This window comes from Leptinotarsa decemlineata, unplaced genomic scaffold (assembly GCF_025532065.1).
Source record: "Leptinotarsa decemlineata unplaced genomic scaffold, Ldec_3_MD MMD2_tig00026282_RagTag_RagTag, whole genome shotgun sequence".
Lineage (NCBI taxonomy): Eukaryota > Metazoa > Arthropoda > Insecta > Coleoptera > Chrysomelidae > Leptinotarsa > Leptinotarsa decemlineata.
The window spans coordinates 3,479,460-3,505,830 of NW_027412668.1; the positions used below are offsets into that span (position 1 = coordinate 3,479,460).

At 37.3% G+C, this 26,371-nt stretch overlaps 1 protein-coding gene across 1 annotated transcript; it reads right to left on the reverse strand.

Moving 5' to 3' along the window:
- Window positions 1-3,509: 3,509 nt before the first annotated feature.
- LOC111508209 (cytosolic beta-glucosidase) lies at window positions 3,510-24,421 on the reverse strand. Its single transcript, XM_023163647.2, has 9 exons — window positions 24,273-24,421; window positions 17,420-17,689; window positions 17,196-17,365; window positions 13,902-14,159; window positions 12,688-12,782; window positions 8,134-8,430; window positions 5,499-5,636; window positions 3,839-3,945; window positions 3,510-3,785 (listed from the first exon to the last, which is right to left on the reverse strand). Exons 1-9 carry the CDS (start codon window positions 24,350-24,352, stop codon window positions 3,626-3,628), a joined length of 1,575 nt encoding a protein of 524 aa, XP_023019415.2. The 5' UTR covers window positions 24,353-24,421; the 3' UTR covers window positions 3,510-3,625.
- Window positions 24,422-26,371: the final 1,950 nt, after the last annotated feature.

The following is a 26,371-nucleotide window of genomic DNA, read 5'->3' on the forward strand; positions in this document are numbered from 1 at the left end:
TGAGATAATCAACATTTCAATTAATTGAACGGTTGTCATGACAAATATCTAGTTTTATATCATCACCTAGCAACTGGAAATTCACGAAAAACTTGCCTCTCAGGTATGCAGTATCATTTAATTTTTATTCCCCAAAAATTTGAACTGTGTACAGATTTTCATTTGTGTGACATCAACTTGTGAGGAGGCCCCAATGAAAGAAAAGTTTTGATGGATTGATATTTGTCTTGGGATTCAACTCCCCCTGGGAAGACACTGACTAAGAAAAATAAAGAGTAATATCAAGAAAATTTAAAATCAGAATTCCTAGATATTACAATTACTCTTTACCAAGTGAAAAATATTTTCCAAGTGCAAAGTTTGGTTGGTTAACGAGAGAAGCGAACTCGTTTCCCAGGGAATAAATTTGCGGCAAGTAGGATGGCCAACCAAGTCAAGCAGGCCATCATTGATCACCGGAACGAAAGGTGGGAGGAGCTCTTGAAATCCTTTGAGCCTGGGAATGACGAGCTATGGCGAGTCACCCGCAGACTCAAGGTGAAGAAGACTGCTCCCTCATCCATTCACGGAGAGCGCGGAGTGTGCTACTCCCCCGCCGACAAAGCGTTAGCCTTTGCCGACTCGATGGAATGTCAGTTTCAACTTAACGTCGACGACAACGATGACATCGATCGCGATATGCTGCTGGAAGATCGGGCTCACCGCATCCTCAGGGAAGATGATGATGATAACATCCATCCGGCTTCCGTGGAAGAGCTGAAGGGGTAGACAAGCTGAAGGCTCCCAGAGAACTGCGTCGAGAACCTTCTGAACATAATAAACAGTTCGTTGGCCCTCAGATACTTCCCCAGAAGGTGGAGGTGAACCCGTTGTTCCCACAGAACTATCGCCCGATTAGTCTGTTTTCGTCAGCGGCTAAGCTGGCTGAAAGAGTCATTCTGCAAAGGCTCAACGAAGAAGTTGAGGACCAAAATGTTCTGCCTAACGAACAATTTGAATTCAGGAGAGTTACAGGCTCTGGGACTGGTCGAGAATACCATCCAAGAGCTAAACCACAATCGTAAAGTTCACGTAGTCTTTTGGACATCTCGAAGCCTTTGACCGTGTTTGGCACGAAGGCCTTCTACACAAATTAGACGCGTTCGACCTGCTTCAGGGACTGATTCGGTGGATCGGGTCCTTCCTGAAAGACAGAACTTTTCAGGTCAGAGTAGAGGGCTCCCTGACTGACAACAGAGAGATCCTCGCTGGGGTACCACAGGGGGCTGTGCTCTCTCCCACGTTATATTCGCTCTACACCACCGACCTCCCGAAGTCCGAGCGTGTGAAGGTGTCTCTCTACGCCGATGACACGGCTCTCCTCTCATCTTCCATGGGTCGAGAGCTCGGGATCCCTTATATGCAACCTGCATTGGACAACCTCGAGCGCTGGCACCTTGAGTGGAAGATCCGAGTGAACCCAGTAAAAACAATTAGTTTATTATGCCTTTTTCGTTTTTTCATCATATATATTTTTAATTTAATTTTTATGTACTTGTTTCCGGTCAAGGCTGTGGGTTTCAATAAATGTACAGGGTGTCCTTGCTGTATTTCTGTATCCGAATTCCATCGTGATGTTTTGAAAATCCCCATTTGTTAACCATTTGTTGGTACGCTAGGTATATATGGTAGTTCCTTATAAAATAATATTACAATTTGTAACACTAAAAATATACGGACATATGTATAAATAAATAAGTAAATAAATAAAATCTGTCAATTTGTACATATGAATTTGAGTGTCTGTATATAAAAAATAAAAATAAACAATCAATATTGTTAACCATTAAAAAGGTAAAAAGGTAAAAGTCATGTAAGATCTGTGTCTATCGAATTATCGTTCATAAACTCTTGGTAACTATAATAGCACTTTCTAAGTAAAAAGATTTTAATTTTGTTGTGAAATACCTTATCATTGGTAATTTGTTGTTGAATTAACGTTATCATTATTATTTCTGCTTTGATAATTATTCATTTCAAATAATGGTGGACGAGCGGGTTTGATGTCGTCGAGTGAAACTACATTTTTTATCAAGACTCGTTGCTCCGATCGACTTTCCACACGAGTACTTTTATTCATAAAATTGTCCAAGTAACCTTATTTTGTCGAAAAATATTGAAAAATATCTGTCATTTCAAAGTTTTGGGGTGTGGACCATCGGGGGTAGTCCGTTCCTGACTTTGTAGCAAAACAACTGACTCCTGCATGAAAGCTCATCGACGGAATTCATTTGTTTAGTCAATTACCAAAATTTGGATGATTTTGAATATTCACTTGAAAAGTTATCAAAGAAAAACATTTTTCATTTTGTAACTTCGAGGGCCCGTAACTTGGTTACGAAGACTTTTAGGAAAAAAAGTTATATGAAGTACTGGTGATATTTTGACCCCATCTATACATTCCCGAGAGGAAAAGAGGAAGTCTAGGGACACCCTATATATATATATATACATATACATATATATATATATATATATATATATATATATATATATATATATATATATATAAAATTTTACAAAAAGGATTTGAAGCTTTATATCTTCTATTAATTATCTGCGAGCGCTTTCGACAGTTGGTAGTACTGCCATCTTCTAGGCACTCCTCAAACTGAACTTGTGATCCTGTCGTCTGCCTCTTTATACGGTCAGAGCGTCTCAACTCGGGTATTTCAGATACTTTAGGTAAATTTGCCTTTATTTGTACTGCATCAGGTACTCTTCTTTGTGTTAGATCTTCTCTAGGAATGTGTATGGTTTTGTTTGATATATTGAACGTGAGGTCTTGTTGTGTTTTGATTTGTACTTGTTCCTCGATAAGTGATTTAGGACTGTTAAATTTATGGATGTTCAAGTTTTCCCAAATGTCCATGCGGTTTCCCTTGTTGACTTGTTTTATGAGTTTTATGTTCTCTGGTGGGTCCTCATGTCCCCGTTAACAGGTGAACAATTTTTCAACCATCTCACTCCAGCCAGGTAGGGGTACACCGTGAAGGGCGGCACTGATGTTCTGAGAACATTCATGTAGCCATCTTACCATTAGTCATGATCCGTTTGTCCCTCTGACAAAATATCAGTTGGAGCCTGGCTCCCTTAGAGCCAGGCTCCCAAATGTTTGAAATCACGACGACGAACAGTGTCTTTTGTTTTTATTATTGTTTTAGTGACCTTTATTGTGTTATATCACTATTTTTCTGCAGAAGCCAAGTTTTCGATTTTTATATATGTATATATATTTTTTCACATTTATTCGAAACCGTTTTTTTTACTAAATTGTCTTGGCATAATCATTGTAAGCGACTAAACTACATGATGAAAGAATATATTTTACTGGTTTCTACTGCTTTTGAGTAGTTTTTCATTACTTGCCTTTCTGATCAACGATTTCTATCGAACCAATTTCAACTCTTTTTCATAAAAAGAATGAATTCATTTTCATTTAGATTGGCAGAAAAATAATAAAGACTTCATTTAAATATCTTCGAATCCTCATCATTTACGTTTTATTTACAGATAGTATACTTATGTAACAATTTGATTTGAAAGATATTCTGGCTGTAGGTTGAAAATTAAAAAGGACCCTGTTTCAACAATTTTTAGTGGAATCGGGACCATTTCTGATTGATTCACAAAAATCCAAGAGACATCTTGTTCTAATCACTCTGGAATAATATTTAGAAGAATCTTTTGCTGTCCTAGGTCTTGACGGATCACTCATGTTGACATGGTACAGGCCGAATTTCTTACTGAAAATTGAACGTTTCATCATTAATGTCATATTTTTATACAGTCCACTTACGTATAACCTGCCGTCCATTCGAAATTGTCAATAATACTCCATACGGTGTAACCCGTCACGTTCACTCCAGCATCATAAATTGCGTCTACCATATGACTCATGTATGACTGAAAAAAAAAATATATCTTCAACTTCTGTTTCTACAGTGTGACCGACCACTAAAGTATGAATCATTTAGGAATTTTTCATTGATATACTCATTCGAATTTCGACTTTGGCATCAATCTCTGCTTCGATAGAGATGGAAGATAACCCTAAAAAATTGGTAAAGCATTTAACTGTCATCCTCAACCAACAAAAACTGCAATCCACTTCCCACGTCCAGAAAAGGAAAACCTACGAAGAAAGGAAACGAAAAGAATATATCCAGGTAGGTGCGATTTACATTGTTCTGATTGGGTTGTCATATCAATTCCAATATTTTCAAGTGTTGAACTGAAGAACTTTTTTCGATATTTTGAGAATAACCTCACTTTTTAAATCTGAAAGATAATGCTAATCACAAGACTACATTCTTTGGGTTATTTTTCATTTCGTACGAAGCAGAAATTGATGCTGAAGTAAAATTTGAAGTAAAGCTATTAATAAAAATAACATCATGATGCACACTGTATAATGCAACAATTAGAGATGGAATAGGACATATTATGATTCAACTACAAAATTAACCCTCTCAACATGCGGTTTTCAAAATTTTTCAGTGAACCTCGTTTAGAAAGCTAGAAAATTTAACATATCCAATATCAAGTTTAAGAATGTAAACTTTCACGGCCGGATATAACTATGTCAAAGCTATTTTCAGGTTTTTTTTTGCGATGATCTTCACGTTTCTATGCCTGAACTAACCTTGTAAGGTCAGGTAATCCAATAAGGTTATGTTTGGTTTCTCTTAATTGGATTACCTGATCTCGTAAGGTCAAGAAATCCAATTAAGTCAAACTGAGTTTCTCTTAATTGGGTTACCTGACCTTGTAAGGTATTTGTATAACCGGGCCTTGTGATGTCAGGTAATCCAATTATAACAGGTTTGGTTTATTTTAATTGGATTGCCTGGCATAGTAAGGTCAGGTGATCCAATTAGACCAGGCTTGGTTTCTCTTAACTGGATTACCTGACCTTATAAGGCTCGGTATTTAAAAAACCTTACAAGGTCAGGTAATCCAACTTAGAGAAACCCAGTTTGGCTGAATTGGATTACCTGACCTTACAATGTCAGGTAATCCAATTAGGCAAGGCTTGGTTTCTCTTAACTGGATTACTGACCTTATAAGGTCCGGTATTCCAAAAACCTCACAAGGTCAGGTAATCCAACTAAGAGAAACACAGTTTGGCATAATTGGATTACCTGACTTTGCAATGTCAGGTGATCCAATTAGGCCAGGCTTGGTTTCTCTTAATTGGATTACCTGTCAAATTCAGGTGATCTACGCCCACCTATGAAAATATAAAACCGGAGACAAATTCCAGCTTTGTAGTTTCTGCATTGGGAACAACTCGATCACCAACTCTAGCACTTCGACTGTTACCTCATCGCCTATGATAATGTTTACCGCAGTAGTAGACGAAATGTCAGGCATTAAAACCTGCAGACCACAGCCAAAAAAACCGGAAAACGGCTTTGACAGTATCAATTCAGTTCATTCAACTTCGGATTACTTACTCTCATAAAATCGATTCTATCTTCATCATTCAAAGTGCCAGTGGTATCGGGAGTTCCATTCTCAGTGATAACGATCTCAGTATTCCCATAAGTTTGTTTGATCCACCTTAAAATCCTTCCAAAACCCCATGGTAAAGACTAAAAATGATATTAATGATATTTAAAACGGGATCGACAGACGACTCAATCCTCAAGTATCAAAGTTTATTTTCTTCTTTTGTAAACATACAAATGAAAGGTTCTTTTCAAAAACGTCGTTCACTATTATTTAAATTCTAAAACAAATTTTTCGATTATGAGTTGGTCGTGTATGACATACTTTTCAAAATAAGTAATTTTTTGAGCCAAAATTCAATCTGCCATGTACCTAAACGTTTACAAAATAAACTTGGTATCATCTATCAAATAAAGAATCAGGTTTGTCTTTCGCTAAATCGGCTCATTTCTCAGTTATAGATTCTTATTTAAGATAACAAATTCCTTTCTGTAGAGTATATTGCAGAATCCAATTGCAGATTCGTTTCTATACGGAAAAGGACTATAAAATCCATTTGTTTGAAGGTGGTTGACAATGTTTCGTGGTATATTTCATCAGTTCGGACTTCCATTGTCTAATATAATATAAATTGATTTGATAACCCAAGTTATGTCACAACGTTTCGATTGTTAGTATCCACAATCGTCTTCGGGTGATAACTGGACTTATTCCTCCGAGTTCTGGCTATTTATAGGTCATTCGAGTGCTTTCATCTATCCCCTCTTCTCTTTTTCCGCTTAATTGGTTTTGACGGGAGATGACCGTTTGGCAGGAGTTGGTCGTTTTTCGCTTGACTAGAGGTTTCCATATGTTACGTATCTCTACACTAGCTTGACTAAATGCGTTGTTGGACAACATATACGCGGCTTCTTTGAGTTTTCTCCTAAACCAGTGTTCCTCTTTGTGGATGATTTCAGCTTGAGCCCACTTGATGTTGTGTTGATGAGTCCAAACATGCAGTGCTATTCCGGATTTGCTGGTTTCGAGACCTTGGAAGATCTCGAAAAGGAACTAGGCATCATCAAAAATTTCCTTCAACGGAATGGTTACTCCAAAATGATGGTAGAACAGGCCTTAGCTAGAAAACAGCAAGAACTCCACAAGGAAGAGAAGCCGCCACAACCAGTACTTGTACTTCCCTACATCAGAGGATTATCGGAAAGGATAAGACGGATTGGGCTGCTTCAGATCTGGGAACACTATCCGTGTGAAATACATCGGTGAAACTAAGAGGCCATTGAATGTTCGCATTACCGAGAATAAGAAACACACACGGCGAGAGGAAACCAGCAAATCAGGAATATCAGACCATGTTTGGACCCATCAACACAACATCAAGTGGTCCAAAGCTAAGATCATACACAGAGAGGAACATTGGTTTAGGAGAAAATTCAAGGAAACCGCATACATGTTGTCCAAAACGTATTCAACCAAGCCAGCGTAGAGATGCGCAACATATGGAAACCCATCATCAAGCGAAAAATGGCCAACTCCCGCCAAAACGGTCATCTCCCACGGAACCAGTGAAGCGGAAAATGGAAAGCGGGGATAAGTGAAAGTACTCGAACGACCTATAAATAGTCATCTCTCGGAGGAATCAGTCCAGTCATCATCCGAAGACGATTGTAGTTACTAACAATCGAAACGTCGTGAAATAACGTGACTTGAAATCCATTAACTTTTTATTTTTATTTTCATTTTTATTTTTTGTTCAATCGTTCTATTTTTACTCGTATCTCATTTCACTATTCTTTCATTTCAGGTTATTTTTGCTTAAAATAATTGTTATTTTCAGCTATTCATTTTTAATTCTCCTTTTTTAGTTGTTTCAGGGATTTCAAATCATTTTATATATTAGACAATGGAAGTCCAAACTTTATAGATTGTGTACTTTTTAATATAGTGATATTTTTCAAACTACTACCACCATCTCTAGGTCAAGCCAGGTACTTTTGGGACCAACCTGGTATAGGGATAACTATAAATTTCTGAAATCAGTAAATATGATCGTAATAATCAAACTCTACATATGCATTGTATAGTTTGGACGAAATTGTTCAATGCAATCATTCAAGTTTACGTGTGTAATTCTATATACAAGCTATTTTCCTTATGTTACTGATATTTTATATACTTGTTTGGACAAACAAATTCACTTTTGGGTACTAGTTTCATAGTGTATGAGAAATATTGTCAGCTATTATTACAGGGAGTTTTACTTCTATAATAATTTTGTAAGTTAAAGACAACTGTGACAAGAAAATAGTGGAAATCCTATCGGCGCCCAACGTGGGACACATGATGTTGGTACCTACTGTTCAGTCTCGGAAAAATTCTCTTTAATTAAGTTATTTCATTTGTATCATAGGTTTAAAATTGTTCATTCGGTTCATTACTATTTTCAATAATATATTCATTATACCTCTAACTTCAGTCACCAATAATCATTTAACACATATTGTTTGACATCCTGTACCTAAAAGGAAAAACTGTAAGGTAATCCCTCTTGTATGACCGACGATATGGGAAACAACTATGCCTTTATCAAATTCACAACATTGTCCACCAGAAAAATAATATCAATAATCACGTCATTACCGTGTGAGGATATCCAGCAGTTGGCCATGTTGATTTTTTGTATATATTCACCCCCGAGTCTTCTTCCCAACTAACTTCTCCGACGTGATTCGGATCGGTAATTGCACTGGCCATGTACGAGGTATAATGATTGAGAGCTATGAAGTCGTAGGTACCCTTGATTAACGCTACTTCTTCGTCTGAAAATGGCGGCAAGCGAGACTCGTTGAAGCCCTGCGCCTTACTGAATCTGGCAATGTTATCGATCATTACTTGCGGCCAGTTCCCCTTGATAACAGGATTGGCGTACATACCAAACTGAAACACAAATATTTTGTCACAATGATCAAGATTACTTAATTTTCTTGGTTTGTACAGTTCATACTAAATTTATCATGAGTTAAAAGAAGAATATTATTGAAAAATTCCGAAACAGCTTGACTTTTCATTCGAATTCACTGTCTTGTAAAAGTTACAACACAATTGTACTGACGAGAGGCCAAATAGCCCGAAAACGGTCTGCAAGTTTGCCCGTTCCAAAAATTGAAAATCGATTCCAGCAGTTGTATCGCCAACATCATATGCAGGAAATACTTCTGTGAAGATTCCTGCACTGACACCTGTCGGATATAATCCAACGCCCTTCGCGGTATTAGCCAAGGCAGTAGTTGTTTTCTGATAAGTGTCAATCCATAGCCATTCTTCAAGCATGCCCAATTACTATAGGTGTAATTTGATTTCAAATCACAACTTTTCTGCTTCGGAATATTTTTTTGTAAGTTGTCGTCATTCGATTTTTATAGTGAAACAAAACAATCAAGAAAAGATAATGATAAAGAATAGCATTCTTCGACCGTGAAGATATTCAACCTTTCCGATCAATTAATTTACAGAGGTGAGCAGTACACAAATTTCCTTTACTGGCCTCGTGTACAAACCCTTTTTTTTTCTAACTTTAGCGATCCTTATCACTTTATCTCTTCCGGGATAAACTTGCTCTTCTCGTCCCAACGGCCATTCATTTCTGGCCATTCTTTCGTCAACGATGACTATGATATTATCAACTCCAATGACTTCAACTTTGGCTTGCCATTCTGACCACTGGAATAATTAATAAGTTTTTTCGAGATCAATTGCCCTAACACCAAACTGATATTTTTGCACTCGACGCGCGTTTCGCCAACAAAGTTAGCATCCTCAGGAGCATCAATTTTCTTCTCCTTCCATATTTGACAATATAGACAATTGGCATGTGTCAGAGGAGCCTTCATGCTCCGACCATAGACAGATTAGGTTTGACCTAGTCACCCCCCTTGAACATCAATCACTTATCGAAACCCTAAAGAGACAAACTGGAGAGGATACTTATTGTCACTCAACGAGGCTCTCGAAGGGGAGGTGATTGAAATAGAGAACGATAAAAGCCTTGAAAGGGCAGTGAAAAAAGTAAGCAAGGCAATAATTGCAGCGTACGAGGCGAACTGTCCGGAGAAAACAAGGCAACAGTTTAACAAAACAGTCTGGTGGAACAAACACTTAGAAATCCTCAGAAGGGAAGTGCGGAGGCTATTTAACAAAGCTAAAATCAACCAAGACTGGGCGGAATACAAGACTACACTAACACAGTAAACTAAAGATATTAGAACCCACAAAGTGCTAGCTAAGGAGGGTACTATAAACCAGGTAGGGTTACTAAAAGAGGACGATGATACCTACACAACAACATTTGGGGAAAGCATAGAAATGCTCATCAAGGCACACTTTCCGGCCGCAACAATTCTAAAAGGCCCAGTGGCAGTGTACTGTCCGCAAAGCAAGCCGAATAGGCCGAATGCTTCGGACTGGAGACTAGCTACTGAGATAACAAGGCCAAATAGAATTAGGTGGGCTATAACTAAATTCCAGCCATATAAATCTCCAGGAGAGGACGGAATATATCCCATCCTACTTCAAAAGGGTCAGGAATCACTGATTCCTTACTTATGTAGAATAATGAGGCTTGCATAGCCATGAGATACATACCGAATGAGTGGCAAAAAGGCAGAGTCATCTACATACCCAAGATAGGGAAGGTAAACGATATGACGCCCAAGTCATACCGACGAATTAGTCTAGTGTCTTTCCTGCTCAAAACACTGGAAAGACCGATAGATAGATACATAAGGTTTCATCAATAAACCCTCTCAACGAACGCCAATATGCGTGCCAGCCAGGTAAGTCAATAGATCTGGTATTAGATGATCTTAACAGGCTACTTACAAAATCCTTAGAGGATAAGGAGATAGCCATGGCAACATTCATCGACATCGAGGGTGCCTTTAATAACGCATCCACAGAGTCCATCACCAAAGCTCTAGATAGAAAAAAGGTTCAAACCCTTCTGCGTAAGTGGATGAATGCCAGTCTGGAAACAAGGGTAATCATATCATCCATAGGCGAAACCACAGTCACAGCTAGAGCTGGCAAGGGGTGTTCACAAGGAGAGGTATTATCGCCCCTACTATGGGCTATCCTAGTGGACGAACTACTAAAGAGGCTAAAATCCAAAAGCATGCATTGTTTAGGATATGCCGATAACCTCGCGATTATCGCAAGAGACAAATTCGCAAGAACTGTTTCGGAGCAGACACAAACGGCTCTAAACATAATAAATAAATGGTGCCAGGAGGAGGAACTAACAGTGAACCCTCTTAAACCTACACTAGTAGTCTTCACAAAAAAGAAAGTACTTAGAGGGCTTAAGCCACCAGCACTGCACGGGGTAGAAATTCCAATTGCCCAAGAGTCAAAATACTTGGGAGTCATTTTTGACCACAAGTTGACATGGAATCAACAGCTACAAAAAATAATTCAAAAAAGCACAATAGCCTTCAACTTGTGTAGAAGGATGTGCGGAAAAAATTGGGGTTTACAACCAAAAATGTCCATATGGTTATATACCAGGGTTATCTTACCCATGATAGCATATGGCTCGGTGGTATGGTGGCCAAAGACTCAGCAGGCTAGGGCGAATCAAAGGCTAAATGGCATTCAAAGGCAAGCTTGCCTGGCTGCCACGGGCGCTATGAGAACCATCCCAACAGCCGCATTAGTCTTGCTGAACCTAACGCCACTACATCTATATATTAAAGGGGAAGTCAGGTCAGTCATCAGTAGACTGACCAGAGGGCAAATGCCTATAAGCATGCTGCACGGTAAGAGGTACAACGAGCTAAACAAAGAGTTGGAAAACGACCCCATAATGGGAATGCCATCTGGATGAGATGCTTCCCCAGTATAGCTTCGGAAAAAACTTCGAAACAATTATAACAGGCAGAGAGGCATGAAAGGGAGGACCTCCAATAAATGCAGAGATTGCCTGTTACACAGACGACTCAAAAACTGAAGAAGGTGTGGGAGCACTAGGGTAAGCTTAGGTAAAAAAGTGACGATATTCCAGGCAGAAACAGCAGCAATACGTCACTGCGCAGAAGAGTTACTAAAGCAAGAGTTTAAGGAAAAGACTATTGCAATATACTCTGATAGCCAAGCAGCTATAAAAGCAATTAGCTCCATGCAGGTCAATTCCAAACTGGTCTGGAACTGCCTAGAAAAGCTACAAGAACTAGGTAGTCAAAACAGACTGTCATTAGCCTGGGTACCAGGCGGATACAAGGGCAACGAAGAGGCTGATTCATTAGCACGACAAGGAGCACGACGCTCCCCCATTGGCCCAGAACCCTTTTGTGGTACAGCAAAAGCGCTGCGAAAAACTTGTAACAGCAACTGGAAGGAAAAACAATCTCAAAAATGGTGAAATAAGGCCTCGGGTATGAGACAGGCCAAAGAGTTCATTAAAGAGCCATCGCCAAAATTCACGGAGTACCTACTAAGTCTGAATAGGCGATCAACTAGAGTTCTGGTCGGGCTATTGACGGGACACTGTAGACTCAACAAACACATGAACAACATCGGACTGGCAGACGCAGCCCTATGCAGACTTTGCCAAGAGGATGAGGAAACCTCTGTACACATACTATTGCGAAGGTCTGTCAAGGATAAGGTTTGCAACATTAGGGGAGGAAAAACCCCAACCCTCTCAATATATGGGGAACTTGAGGTCTGGCCTATGGAGTCTAGTTACAAGGACGGGCCTAGACAAGGAACTCTAGCATACATGAGGGCACACACAATAGATCTGCAAAGGTCGCAGTGTAGTGGATGTTCAGCACAGAAGCCCCGTATTAATCTATCTAATCTAATCACTGTATAAGAACTGTTTCATCTGGAAAACTGCGTTTATGTGGAATAAACTTCCTGAGAACGTTTTTCCGTATGGATTTTATCTCCAGCGATTGAAATCCAATATGAATCGCTACTTTCGCACAGACACCGCTCTGAGAGCGCCTTAAAGATTTTACTGCAGGTAACTGTGTTTTGTCCTTAAAAAAATAACATAACCGCGAGTCTAATGACAACTTAGGTAAACAACGTATTTGTTTCTAGTTCGCAACATAGACAACAGGGGGAGTATCGTTTACTTTCAATTCCCTATTATTGCGTTTTATGTGAGCAAAGTCAAAACATATTTCTTACCACAAACTGTAATTTTGTTTCGGCAGCGACTACATCTGCTTTACAAGACGAGGCAGGCTCATACCATTCAGAATCGATGGCGAGGGAAACTCTACCTGATGAAAGTTTTGTAAATTATTAGACAGATATATATATATTTATACATTGCAAACTGAATTCTGATTCGGTCATACTATAGTGGAGCGATATTAAATTTTCTACAGAAGCACAATATACGTAGATATAGAGTAATGATGACTAGACTAGAAACTTCTGGTATGTTCTGTCACTTTAAATGAATTTATATCAAATGTTGGTATATTTAAACAGTAGGGAATGATGAAATCCTCATTTATTGACAGTAATTCCTATACGCAAACCCTAATAATGTATATAGGGTAAAGAAAATAACTTTAATCTAATTTCTACTATGTTTATCATTTGTTGCAACCTGTTTCGGTTTGTTAGACCATTCTCAAGTAACTGATACATTTTGTCAAGACCTTAAATATACAATGATACAGCCAAGTACCTGGAATAGATATCTGAAATAACAAATGTTACCTGATATCTATACTAATACTACAACAATAACCAATTATCTTCTCTAATATATCACGATTACCGACTGTTACTCACAAAACATACTTGTGGATTTATTCGAACTAGCAATGGATCCTAAACTAGTTGTAAAAATGCACACACTTTAAAAAGGAGAGCTGCATTGTACTTGTGATGCATTTAAAGATTTCTCTAGAGCCTTCGACAGTGTGAATCATGAACTTATACTTCAGAAACTGGAACGATATGGCGTGAGAGGGCCTGCTCACAAGTCAACTGTCAATATCTGCAAGTTCTCATTGGGGAGACTGTGAGTGAACGAATCATCAAAGAAGGTGTCCTAAAGGATCTACACTTGGACCGCTTCCTTCTCATTTTTGAGAATAAATGGAAATGTCCCTCTAGTCTAGATCTTTGACAATTTAGAAATAGTCACAATCATTTATATTGGCCAAGTGACTCAAAATAGTTTCTTGTGTAGAGGTGAATTTTCAGATGTTATCGTTACAGTTTTTATCAAATATGTATCAATTAAACCATAACCATATCGAAAATCTTATTCAAATCTATTAACTTTTATCTGAATATAATTCCGCATTCAGTGAAGTAGATTTCACATATCGTTAATAAGATATCCAACATTATTTCTTTCAACTAAAATTATTCATACTTACTCTTCAAAGTGGCCCTAAATTCTTCATCAAAAACTCTCCAAGCTTTCGCATGTGCCAGTAGAACGTGTCTCGCACATACATATTCTAAAATTCCAGGAGATACTATTCCGGGTGCGAATTGTCCGTTGCCGTATCCATAATGGCATATCTGCTTGGGTTCGTTGATGATTATCCAGGATTCAACGTATTTGCCAAACTCCGCAAAGCACAATCTAGCATAGTCCTTAAACCAGCCCACAATTTCTGGATTGAGCCAACCTAATGTAAAAGGAAATTGTGTGGTGAACCACATAAATTCATCGCAAATATAAAGCATAGTGCCAATTTATGTACTCCATCAGGATCTTTAATAGTCCAAAAATCTGGAAGTAGTGAATAATAGAAATGCTGAATATGTACATTTCTTTTCCTAAATCAAGTATTGAACCCTCTCATAAACTAAAATCCCAGTCGAACAAACGACAATAGTAACTTAATCCAAACAGTTTAAGGAAAACCTACATAACTATAATAGTGAATCAATCCACAATCGGTCCTATTATATTTGGGGCACGCTCGACTTATTTATGGATAACCTAGCGGCGGCTCGTCAGAGGAGGCAAGCCTCCCCATAAAATTTGAGACTATTCATCGCAATAAATTAAAAAGATATTGACAAATAATTATGATTATTTTTTTCTAAAAATGCTTGGGTATCATTACTTTACCATTAATTTATAATATAAATACATAATATGCCCGAAAAATCACTCACTACGTAGTACGTACCACACTGTATTCTGCATCAACAAACGTCAAACGCACCGCCCATGAACGAATAAACCATCAACCCGAAATAATAAATGCCATACGTTGCAAGGGAGCCAAGCCTCCGACCGCTTTAAAAAACACAAGCTCTGCGAGGCCGAACCAACCAACGACATACGTTCCGATTTGTAATTTCAGTTGTGGAAATTATAGCGTTAGAGGAGGAGGAGGCTAGAGGCTAGCCTCCAGTTGGTCTCCAATAGTGTACGACTGCGTTTGTTTTTTATTTAATTATTCGGACGGGATGCCGTGACGGATCGGAACGGAAAAATATTTCGGTAAATCGTTTTAGTGTTTCTTGATAATTGGTAATAATTTGTTATTTGTATATAAAACAGGCAGTATTGTATTATAGCAGTGCTTTTTGGTAATGTGTTTTCTTTCCGATGTTGTTTTTTCTATTCTTCAAAATAAATCAACATATATTAATTACTCAAAACAACGGTTAAACAATTTAACAGAAATTTTTATGACTTTTAGAAATAACGATACATTTTTAATAATATTTTCAAATCAATTGATTTAACTCTCGAACCGCCGGCGCCAAAAAAAAGAAAAACAAATTTAGACTTACCCGACTTCAGACAAAATAATAAACAGATTCATAATGAAATATTGGTCACCTTTTTAATGCAAATCAAAGTTAGATTTGAAGATTTACTTGAATTAAACTACTTTGATTTGTTGTTGTTTGAAAAATTTTCGTCCTATACCGAAGATTTTTCCCAAAAACTTTATAACGACTTAATAGCTCAGTATCCATTTTTCGATGTTATTTAACTGAAAAATGAATTCATCGTAATGTACAGCGACCCTCAAATGTTTCAAAATTGCAAGTCTCCGTCAGATTTATTAAATTTTACGTTCGAAAATTAAAAATTAATAATGATTTATATTAAATAACTCAAAGATAACCCTTTTTCCTTGTTTTTGTTTTTTTAATGGTCAGTTTTACAATTTTCGTTTGCATTTATGCAAATATTACGTATTTTGCTTCAAATGGGTGCGGTAGCCCAAAAAATTCTCGCGCCTCCGGCGGGCTTTTCTGTGTGTATATAGTCTTTATAGCTTTAGCCTTCCCTGTTCTCCAATGCACGAGCCGTCCCTGGATAACACTCATCGTAATTCACCACATAAGAGAAAAAAAATGAGATCGAAAGTGTCATAAATTATAACTTTCTAGCTGACCGACGATGCCAATGCAGAGGAGTACAAGAACTCTTCACCAGGCGACCTCTAAAAGCAGGAGTTTCACGTTCGGCAGACGTGCCCAAGCCAAGGAATAACTTCAGAAGATTGGAGGAATATTCCAACCTCTGGAAGATTAGTATCAAGCCTTACCACACTTTTCATCTGGAGGAAGATACATCCGAAAGGAAATGTCGTCTTCAACGGACAGGAGATTCCTTGGACAAACGGAGCGAGATACCTGGGAGTAACCTTCCACAGGAAACTAACATCCAGATCCCATAATACACAGATGCTGTGGCTGGTTGGCTGGATCTTCAAGTGAAACTGCTTCAAATCAAGATAATCCTACTCCCCATCATAATATATGTCTCCACTGCATGGGGCCAGTGCACATGACCATACAGACTCCAGGTCTAAAGGTCTATGAACGTTTGTTTTCAGATGATCGTAAACGACCCTATATACCCAAACGTTACATCTACCGGGACCTGGATCTCAGCACCCAGTACGTGGATATCCTCCAGAGAAACCACGCCGAGATCATCTTTGAGCGAATATTGACACACCCGAATCCACCGAATCCACCAGGGACGACCCTAGATTCAGCGAGAGGGACAAGCACATGATGTAAAACCAGATACCACCTTCGGTAAAATGGAACATCCCTTTTGAGGTTTCACTCCAACTTTTCAAAGATTCTGTAGCTTTCCGCTGTACCGTAGTTTTCTCACAGCCCCTCAAGACTCTTGAGAAATGGTCCATCATAGCCCCCTACCGAATCTAAGAGATGTATTTTGGACCAGGCAGACAAGAACATCCAGAAAGGCACAAGATGATATGCCCAGTGGGGTCCAATGACTTTTGACTTCCAACCGTAAGAGGTTAGATATCAATGTGGCTGAAGTGTCAATCAGCAGGTTGCTTACCGCTCAACAGTGAGCTGGGGTAGACGGATGATATTCTAGTTTCTGCCCACAGTAACCGTATGAGGAAGATTTTATCTCAGCTCCAAGAGGGAAATGATGTTTGGGGTGACAAAGACCCGATATCACTCAACAGTGACGACTGGTCTTAAGTGTGCTGAGCTTGATACTAGGAAACGGAGAACTATTCATTAACTGTCACCGAATGCAGGACTATTAGAGGTATTCCCGTGAATAAAAACTACGTTGAAGCTCTGCAACAAGTCGACTTTAGAAGTCTCGTTCATCATGGATATTCTTGGTTCGAATCTTCTGTCGATCCCATAGATGGCGTTGAAGGGAAATGTCCATACTCATGATAAATAAGAATTACCTCCTCTGTTCTGCAAGTCATTTGGTAAATCCCAATGAAACAATGTGACCATGGAAGCGATCCCGTTAGCTTTAAGTTCCTTCAGTACGTTAAGGTAGTAGTCTATTCCAGCTTTGTTGATGTTGTCAATAGTTCCATTGGGTAAAATTCTAGACCAACTAATCGAAAACCTGAAAAACTCAATGAACGTCACCAATCATTTTCCTTGATACTTAACTTTCTACCTGTAATAGTCCACCCCCACTTCCTTCATACAAGCAACATCCTCCTTGTACAGGTGGTAGGAGTCGCAAGCCACATCTCCATTGGAACGATCATCCATTTTCTCAGGGTGTTCATGGGTGAAAGTATCATATATCTGAACTCCTTTTCCGTCTAGATTCCATGCCCCTTCTATTTGGTAAGCAGAAGTGCTAACCCCGAAATGAAAGTCAGCAGGAAAACAACGGTTTGTTGTGGAGTAGTTAGCAAATTCTTCATCACCGTCGGCTAGACTGAAAATAACAATTTTAGGTTGTGAAAAATGAGATGATGATTTCCTACCACGGAGTAATAGCTACATCCATCAATGTACCAATTTTAGGTACTTTTAGGATGATATGGACGGTAGTGATCGAGTATTAGAAGTACTTTGCGGAACAGATGTTGAAATTGTTATGGAGCAAGAGAGAAAAGTTTCCAATCATATCCATATTGGTGACAAATGCAACAAAGATGGCAAAGTAAACGCTTTCAGGTATTTTCAAATCCAACAAAGTCAAGAACCTTCACTTAAGTAATGGGGAGCTAATGAGGGAGTCAGGAGACTCCCTCATTAGACACCTCACCAAGATCGATAGGTGTGTTCAAAGATTCGCCAAGCAATTGAGAATACAAACAAGCGGAAGTTGAATATGTTGGTGAAGAAACAATAGTGATTGAAGACGGAAAACAAGACATCAACGTCATTAATTCGAGTCGCCGAAGAGCTAACACCTTCAAAACCCACCTTCAGATAAGGGAAATGCTACATTTATGATGGATACCAATTTTCAGGGGCAGTTCGAAGATGTTCCCCAGAAGGGGCAAAACATGAAGATTTCTGGAGATCCTAGACAGGGAGGTTGATCTTGAAGAAATATCATTTTTTTTTCGAAAAGGAAGAGGTCATCGCTGATATCACACCCCAGAAAGCTCCCTCACCTGTATGGACTACCCAAGATTCACAAGAAGGATGTTCCTCAGACATCAGTTCCTGTCAACCAACAATTCTTCTGGATCCATACTTCCGATCATTCAACCTCATCTTCCTTAAATTAAGAGAGTTCAAGATACTTTGAGACAACCAAAGTCAGAGAAAGAGATTAACTAAACAGTTTCGACATAGAAAATTTAAGTAGGTACCAACGTTCTATTGATGAAGCGCTTCGGATCAGACAGATAAAGTTATCCGATGACGGAGATCTGAAAGCCAGAGCAAGGTTAGAAGAAGAAATTATGGTATTACTAGGGCGGGGTGTCTGGAACTGTGGAATCCACTTGAAGGACAAATTCCTCATACAAGATGAGGAACTCTCCCATTGGGATCACCACCTTTACCAAACATGAAATGATTTGAAACGTTAACTATTGGAGAAGCCTCAGGTCTGGAGGTTGAGATGGAACCATGTGGAACCATGGAGATAAGGAACTAGACTTTTTTTGTAGCAACTCATCAGCGCGAGAACTAATTCCCATTCTCAATGGAGAATGGGGCTCATATTGATTTACCATCGAAAGAAATCCAGAAAAGATTCTCAACAGACTGGTTACTCCAAGAAACTGACAGAATAGACCTTGGGTACAAAACAACAGGAGCCATGTAAGGCATAGCACTGATCACACTCAGTGTAATACTTTCTTTCCGTCAGTTAACCATCGGATAGAATAAGAAGAATTGAGTAGAAGTTCAACATTGGAATCTGCTTAAGATCTGGAAACATCATCCGTAATAGTCCCACAAAAACCAAATCACCATATTGTTCATATTGGCATGGCCCAAGATTAGCATCCAGCGAAGAAAAACCAGGAATTAGCGGGGAATATTTGGACCAACCAACATAACATGAGCTAAAAGCATCCACAAGAAGGAATGCGGGTTCAAAGAAGCTGCACACAATAATAATTCAGACAGGCTAATAAAGGAAAACTGACATAGCGCTGGAGTGATCGGCGCTTTCAAATGTCTGAAAATATTACAACCATTTTCACCTTCAACATTCTGAGAAATTTTAAAAAGAAGTTTGTCAAGAATGATTCACCAGAAAATTATCAAAAAAAAGGAGAATACTATACAGGGTGTAACAGAATAAGTGTAAAACATTTAAGGAGGTGAAATTTCATTGAAGTATCCCTTGTTAAGATACAGCATCTTGAAGGGGCTGTATGGGTTTACCCCATGGTTGTAAGGGGAGGAAAACGCAACCCATAAAATTTATTTCCAATGTAAATTTTTATTTTATTATTTGTTTACCATTTAAAAATTTATTTACGATAGCCTGTTTCATTCTAAACAAAAAATGTCTCTTGGTTTTTTTGCCCAAAATAAACCAGTTCGCAGCAAAAAATTATTTTAGGAATAACTACAGAGATACATCGTCATAAATGCGAAAATACGAAACTAATCTATCTAGTAGGTCGCTGTCAGTTTATGAATTTTAGAAATTGAATTAATACTAATTGTGTGTTGTTGTTCTGTTCTCAATTTGTTACTTTAATAATTCACTTGTTATTAAAATGGCATACAAAAATGAGGAAATGGCTGATATGCATTACGTTTACGGTCTGTCGCAGGGGAATGGGTTGGACGCTTCTAGAAGATATGCTGAAATGTATCCTCAACGGCAGCATCCTTCACATAGAATATTTGCTCGACTTCATCAACGATTACGAGAATATGGTTCATTCGACAAAAGAACGCAGATTGTGGTCGTCATCAAGAAGTACGAACACTACAGCTTGAGGAAGCAGAACTTAATTTGACTGAAGAGCAACCTACTACCAGTACTAGAAATATTGCTTTCCAGCTAAATGTTGATCATATGACGGTATTTCGAATTTTAAAGGAACAACGCCTATACCCTTACCATCTGAAACGAGTACAGGCACTGTTACCGCGAGACATTCCGTACCGTCTTGAATTTTGCAATTGGATGCTGGAAATGATTAAAAGAAATTGTGACTTTCTGAAGACGATATAATTCACGGGACAAGATTATTAATTTTCATAATTACCACATATGGGCTGATGAAAACCCTCATGCTATTGTCGAAACTAACCATCAAGAAGTGTGGCTCGGAGTTATTGGGGATGATTCAATTGGTCATCATTTTATACATCCTCGATTAAATGGTGAGGCATACGTTCAATTTTCAAGAGAAATGCATCCAGTACTGCTGGAGGAAGTTCCTTTGGGCGTCAGAAGGGATATGTTTTTATGCATGATGGGGCTCCCGCCCATTTTAGTCAAGTAGCACGTCAGCATTTAATCGAAACATATGCAAATCAGTGGATAGGTCGAGGAGGACCACAGAACTGGCCCGCTCGATTCCCAGATCTCAATCCTCTCGATTTCTTTATTTGGGGCCATTTACAGTATTTGGTTTATCGTACTCCTTTTCGCGATGATTACCCTGCACGCATCATCGATGCGTACAGGGTAATCAGAGAGACTCCAGGAATATTTGAGCCAAGGTAGACATATTGAACATTTACTATGATTTCTACATGTTTTGTGTTTTGTTATTAATAAATTAGTTTTGTTTATTACCCTTTAATCGTTTAATGTAGGTACTAACTACAAAATAACAATAAATCCAGTTCGCATTTATGACGATGTATCTCTGTAGTTGTTCGTAAAATGATTTTTTGCTGCGAACTGGTTTATTTTGGGCAAAAAACCCAAGAGACATTTTTTGTTTAGAATGAAACAAATAAGACAAAAAGTTACATTGGAAATAAATTTTAGGGGTTGCGTTTTTCACCCTTACAACCATGGGGTAAACCAAATGAATTACTGGCTAGGTGTCTTTTTGGTAGTACAAAACGGCAGGTTAATTTCAATATTGTAACTTTTTCAGTGCTCGTGAAAAAAATTGTTATACAAATTTTATGTACCCCCTTTAAGGGGCTGTATCTTAACAAGGGATGCTCCAATGAAGTTTCTTTATATGAAAGATCCTATCTTTTTTTCGATGAGGAATCACCCCCTTTAATTTTATACACTTATTCAGTTACACCCTGTAATTCATCAAATATTAAATTGGAAAAAACTTTCAGTTTCAAATTCTATAAATGAAACGTGGTAACATATTTTAATTTGAATATATTGAAATAGATTATTATTATTTGAACTCAAATGTTGCAGTTCAAATTGAAAATTGGCATTCTGAATTTTATTTGAAATTCCTCTATTTTATACAGGCTATTTCAAATTCGATCCTCACCATTGGGATCTTGTAAACTATGAGAGATACGAAGATGGTTAAATTGGGACAAAGTTGCGCATTTACCTGACTAACAATATGCCGTTGAGAGAGTTCTGAAATTCCGGGTATATCCGGATATATCCGAAAAAAACAGAATTTCGAAAAATGGTTTTTATTTTTTTTCTGGCTTTATTTTCCAAAGGATTCGAAAATAAATTGCACTTGCACATTGCCACTTTTTTCCTGCTACATAATGGTGTTTTCACGTTTGCTATACGACGTTTCGTCTTCCGGCCACCACCATCAACTTTATTTTTTCTTATGGGCGCTACATTGGATTCTTTCTGTTTGAATGAAACCAGATTTTACCTCATCAATGATGTATCATAAGTTATCATTCTCTTTCGAAAAATTGAAGTTATTGAAAAAAAATAATTCTTATCATAATAGGCTTTGACTTTGATGTTTCTAAATTTGACTTTCAATTTGTTACACTCAATGACATCGAACTATAACAACATCTGTTTACATGATGGTGCTCCACCGCACACTACCAGACGAGTATCTAATCATCTGACTGAAAGGTTTGGTGATAAATGGATAGAGAATAATGGGCCGGTGAGGTGGCCAGCAAGGTTTCCAGACTTAAGTGTTATAGATACATTGTCATGGGGTACACTGAAAAATAGAGTTTATGGTCAGCGGGAATATCAAAATATTGAGGACCTTCAACACAGCATTGTTAGAGAGTTCGGAAAATTGAGGAGGAAGGAAATCAATCAATCGTGCAGTGAATAATATTCGAAGAAAGACACAGTTGAGTTATCATGAATAAGGCCAGAATTCTGAGCATTTGCTGTCATTTACTTTTGTCTTTACATTTTAGTAAAGAAGGAAGGAAAAATAAAATAATAATTTGGAGACACGAATAAATGTTTAAAAGTGAATAATTTGTATTTCTAGTATTTTCCTTATATAATAATCACCAGCTACTCTGGAAACCTAGAAGGATCCTAAGTGGGTCAACTACATGATATTGACATTTCGGGAGGGTAAAAAAACGTTCTGTGGACGTATTACTAGAAAAGAATAAATTTATTAGAGTAACAAAAGTAAGTTGATGTTCAGATAGAACTTACCTATGTATATATTTAAAAATGTGTTGAAGAAGAGTTCATTTTAAAATGCAAGGAGAACGTCAATTCTTATAATAAAGAACAAGCAATTCAACTGAAAGGTTAATTAGTAATATACAAAATCACATTTATTTTAAGAGAGGTGCATGGATCATAAAGTTTATACCAAAAAGTTGATTGTTGGACAATTTCTTCTTCATATTCCAGTTGATTGAACCATGGTATTCCTACTGGTGATTTTAGAAATAATTCGACTGTTTTGACATTTTTTGAAAAAATCATGTAAGCAGTTAGAATGTCTGCATAAGAATCATTTTATCAATTGAATTTGGGTACATTCCGTTTGTTATATCAAAATTATATGAGCATTTTGGATATAAAAAGTTTGAGTGCGAACCTGTCCAAAACCATTTCGCGAGTCCTACCCTCTTATCGTCACTTCTCAAAATGGCGTCTAGATACTTTTCCACATTAAAGGCGGCATGGCCAAGTGTCCATGCTGCTTGTTAACTATGCTGTGCTGTAGTACAGTATTTCTTATGGACGGCTTTAGTTCGCTGGAACGCGACTACAATTGTGTGGTCGAGACGACCGCAAAATGTGGCTCTTGTTCGGGAGCTCTAAATGCGCAACTTTGCTCCAATATAACCATATTCGTATCTCTCATAGTTTCCGAGATCCCAATGGTGAGAATCAAATTTGAAACACCCTGTATACATATAAACCTTTCTCTTGAATCACTCAATCTATTTAAAAAAAACGCATCAAAATCTGTTGCATAGTTATAGAAATCTAAGCATTAAGTTTCATTATTTCAAACGTTCTATCCTCAATTTATTTGTCTGAATTTAATTGATCATGCATGTGTTAGAATATTAAAAAACGATCGTTTATATAATTTGTTCTATTTTAAAATGATGGTCGATTTCAAATGTCACATAAATTAAGCTGTAATTTGACTGAAAGAGACTAATGAAATTAGTTGAAGCTTTTATCGATTCCAAAAAAAAAACCGTTTCAGAATATTGCGAAATGTACTGTTTTGCCAATTTTCTATTCATTGTGCTAAAAATTAATCAAATTACGAGTACATGCAGTTCTACTCAGTAATGCACGAATATATTTTTAAAATCTGTTTAAAATCTGATTTTCCGATAACCAGCTGACGCACCCCTACGAACGACAACCCTCAGAAGTCGAAACTTGTGCGAGCTGAGGACAAATTGATATATATTACATTTAAAATCAACTGTCATTTGAGATTTAAAAAAAATTCACGAACAATCATTTTCAATGTGTCCAACAAATGCAATAATCAACTGAACTTGAACAAATAAAATCTTGAGGAATGATTATTCGAAACAATGAAAAGTGAAACAGCATCCCATAGATCTGGGAGAATCAACTATAGATAAAAAATAAATGTAAAGAAAGAAAATTTTACTGAATGGAAATACTACCTAGCGGATTTAAAAAAGAGAGAAAATAAACTAACCTTGAGGCTATGAAACAGAACAAAATAATCAACTTCATTATTACTGACGAATACTGTTCCTCTTTCTTCAGACTCAGCATCACAGTGTCGAAAAAAATACATAAAGTCAAGTAATGTTAATATACTTTCGCAATCTGATCAAGATTCATAAAGCAATACGATAAGGAGTAATGAGACTGAACCAGGTATACAGGTTGGCCCAATGGGTGTCGTGTATTAACTTTACTGACGATTTGAAATTAACTTTTCTGGTAGTATGAATCTACATCTTTATATACTTGGTACAACTTTATATACTTGTTTTAGCATTAGACTTTTTTTCAAACATTTCATGATTTTAGCCGCCTGGAATAGCAGATTAACTATTGAAAAAAAAATGAAATTTAATCAATTGAAGATGTTCAGTTCATTATAGGTTACGGCAGTTGCCATGTCATGCGCGCAAAGACAATTGAGGTTATGACATTTATAATTGTGCGCGCATGAATAACTGTTATGTCATAACAGAAGCAGTCAATGTTCTAGAATTTGTTTATAACAGTCCAGAACATTCTAGAGTATTCAAAATGATTCCAAAACATCCTGAAACATGGCGAAAGCGAAAAGAACAAGCAGGCTTATGCACGGCCTTAAAAATACAAAGATACAGGTAATAAGTGATAAGAAAATGTCGTTGTATATATTCAAATAGTACCTAATGAAGCATGGTGACGAATGAGTAATAAAAGGTGTTTTCTGGCGTTTAATCGTATTCGAGCGTGTATTCAAACACGATTCGTAGTGACGTCATTAATAATAAGCTTCACCAGAATGAAATGATTCAAATTGTGCCAAATTTAATGATAAAAACAAACTTTTCAATTTTATTTAACCTCAATTAGAATCGGATTTGTGCATACAATAATTTCCTAGCTTTATTTTGTAGATCCTTACAACGTATTTGATGAAAAGTTTACAGCACTTGATAAACTATAACGATCAAAATAACGCAGAAACTGACAAATGACGTAACGTTACGTCAAATTCCGTGTCAAAACCAATCTCACGCTAGTTTCAAATCATTATGAATACGTTTCCAACCATAGTTGATGTGACGTCATCGTTTCAACGTCAGAATGAATGTATTATAATCACAGACATTTTGAATACATGAGCGCCAGAAAACGCCTAAAAGTTCGGAAAAATGAATTGTTGTGCAACTATTCAATGATATTTAAGATCAGAATCTTGCGCAAAGCGCACTGGCACTGAACATACACACGATGAAGAAACCTATTGTTTATGTCTGTTTAAGTTGATTGTTAATATGTAGGAAAACTCTGTAGACTTTGGAAGACTAATTACATTGTAAAATACGTATTCGAAAAATGAGTGTTTTAGGACTGGGCGAAAATTTTGAGGTTAGGATATAATTTAAGAATTGTCAGAAGAGGGAGTTTCAATTTTCATTAGCTTCTGTCTTCATTCCGTGGTCGTTTATGTTGCTTGTTTGTTTATCACATGACAAGTTAGAATATGTTCTCAATAAAAATGTTTTAGCCCCTAACATTTCACAATGCATTCATTGTTTATATTTTCTTGAAATGTCTGAAGAAGCACCCAATTTTCAGAAATGAATGGTTGCCTCTTCAAACTTTTTCTACGTAGGCACAGTTTTTCGTTAAAATATATCTATCAAATGTCTGATCAAAACTCTTAGTCTGTTGGAAAATCGTCCTGTAAAAATATTCTAATTGCAAATGATTCAAAATACCTGAAGTATGTCAAGGAATCTTCAAATATTTAAAAGTTGATAAAGCAAGCGCAAAACAATGTCATTACCGACATAAATATTTTGATTATTGATGAAAAAATATACTATTTACCATAAATAAAAGTATAGGTTTTAACTGAATGATAAAGTGATACCATTTGAAATACAAATACAGTATACAGGTGATATTCTACAGTTTCGACTTCTAATAATTGTGAATTATTTAAATTGAATGGGTATGTTGAAAATGATACTTCGCCACGGCTTGACTTGGGAAAACCCACAAGAAAAAGTCTAACGGGGTCAAATCATACGATCTCGAATCTGTATAAATGATGATGTTACT

Coding starts and splice junctions, on each gene's coding strand:
- LOC111508209 (XM_023163647.2), bottom strand. CDS start 24,352: ATGCTGAGTCTGAAGAAAGAGGAACAGTATTCGTCAGTAATAATGAAG. Junction 17,366..17,419: donor GTGGGGGTGGACTATTACAG/GTAGAAAGTTAA, acceptor TGAGTTTTTCAG/GTTTTCGATTAGTTGGTCTA. Junction 14,160..17,195: donor TGACTTGCAGAACAGAGGAG/GTAATTCTTATT, acceptor CTTTTACATTAG/GTTGGCTCAATCCAGAAATT.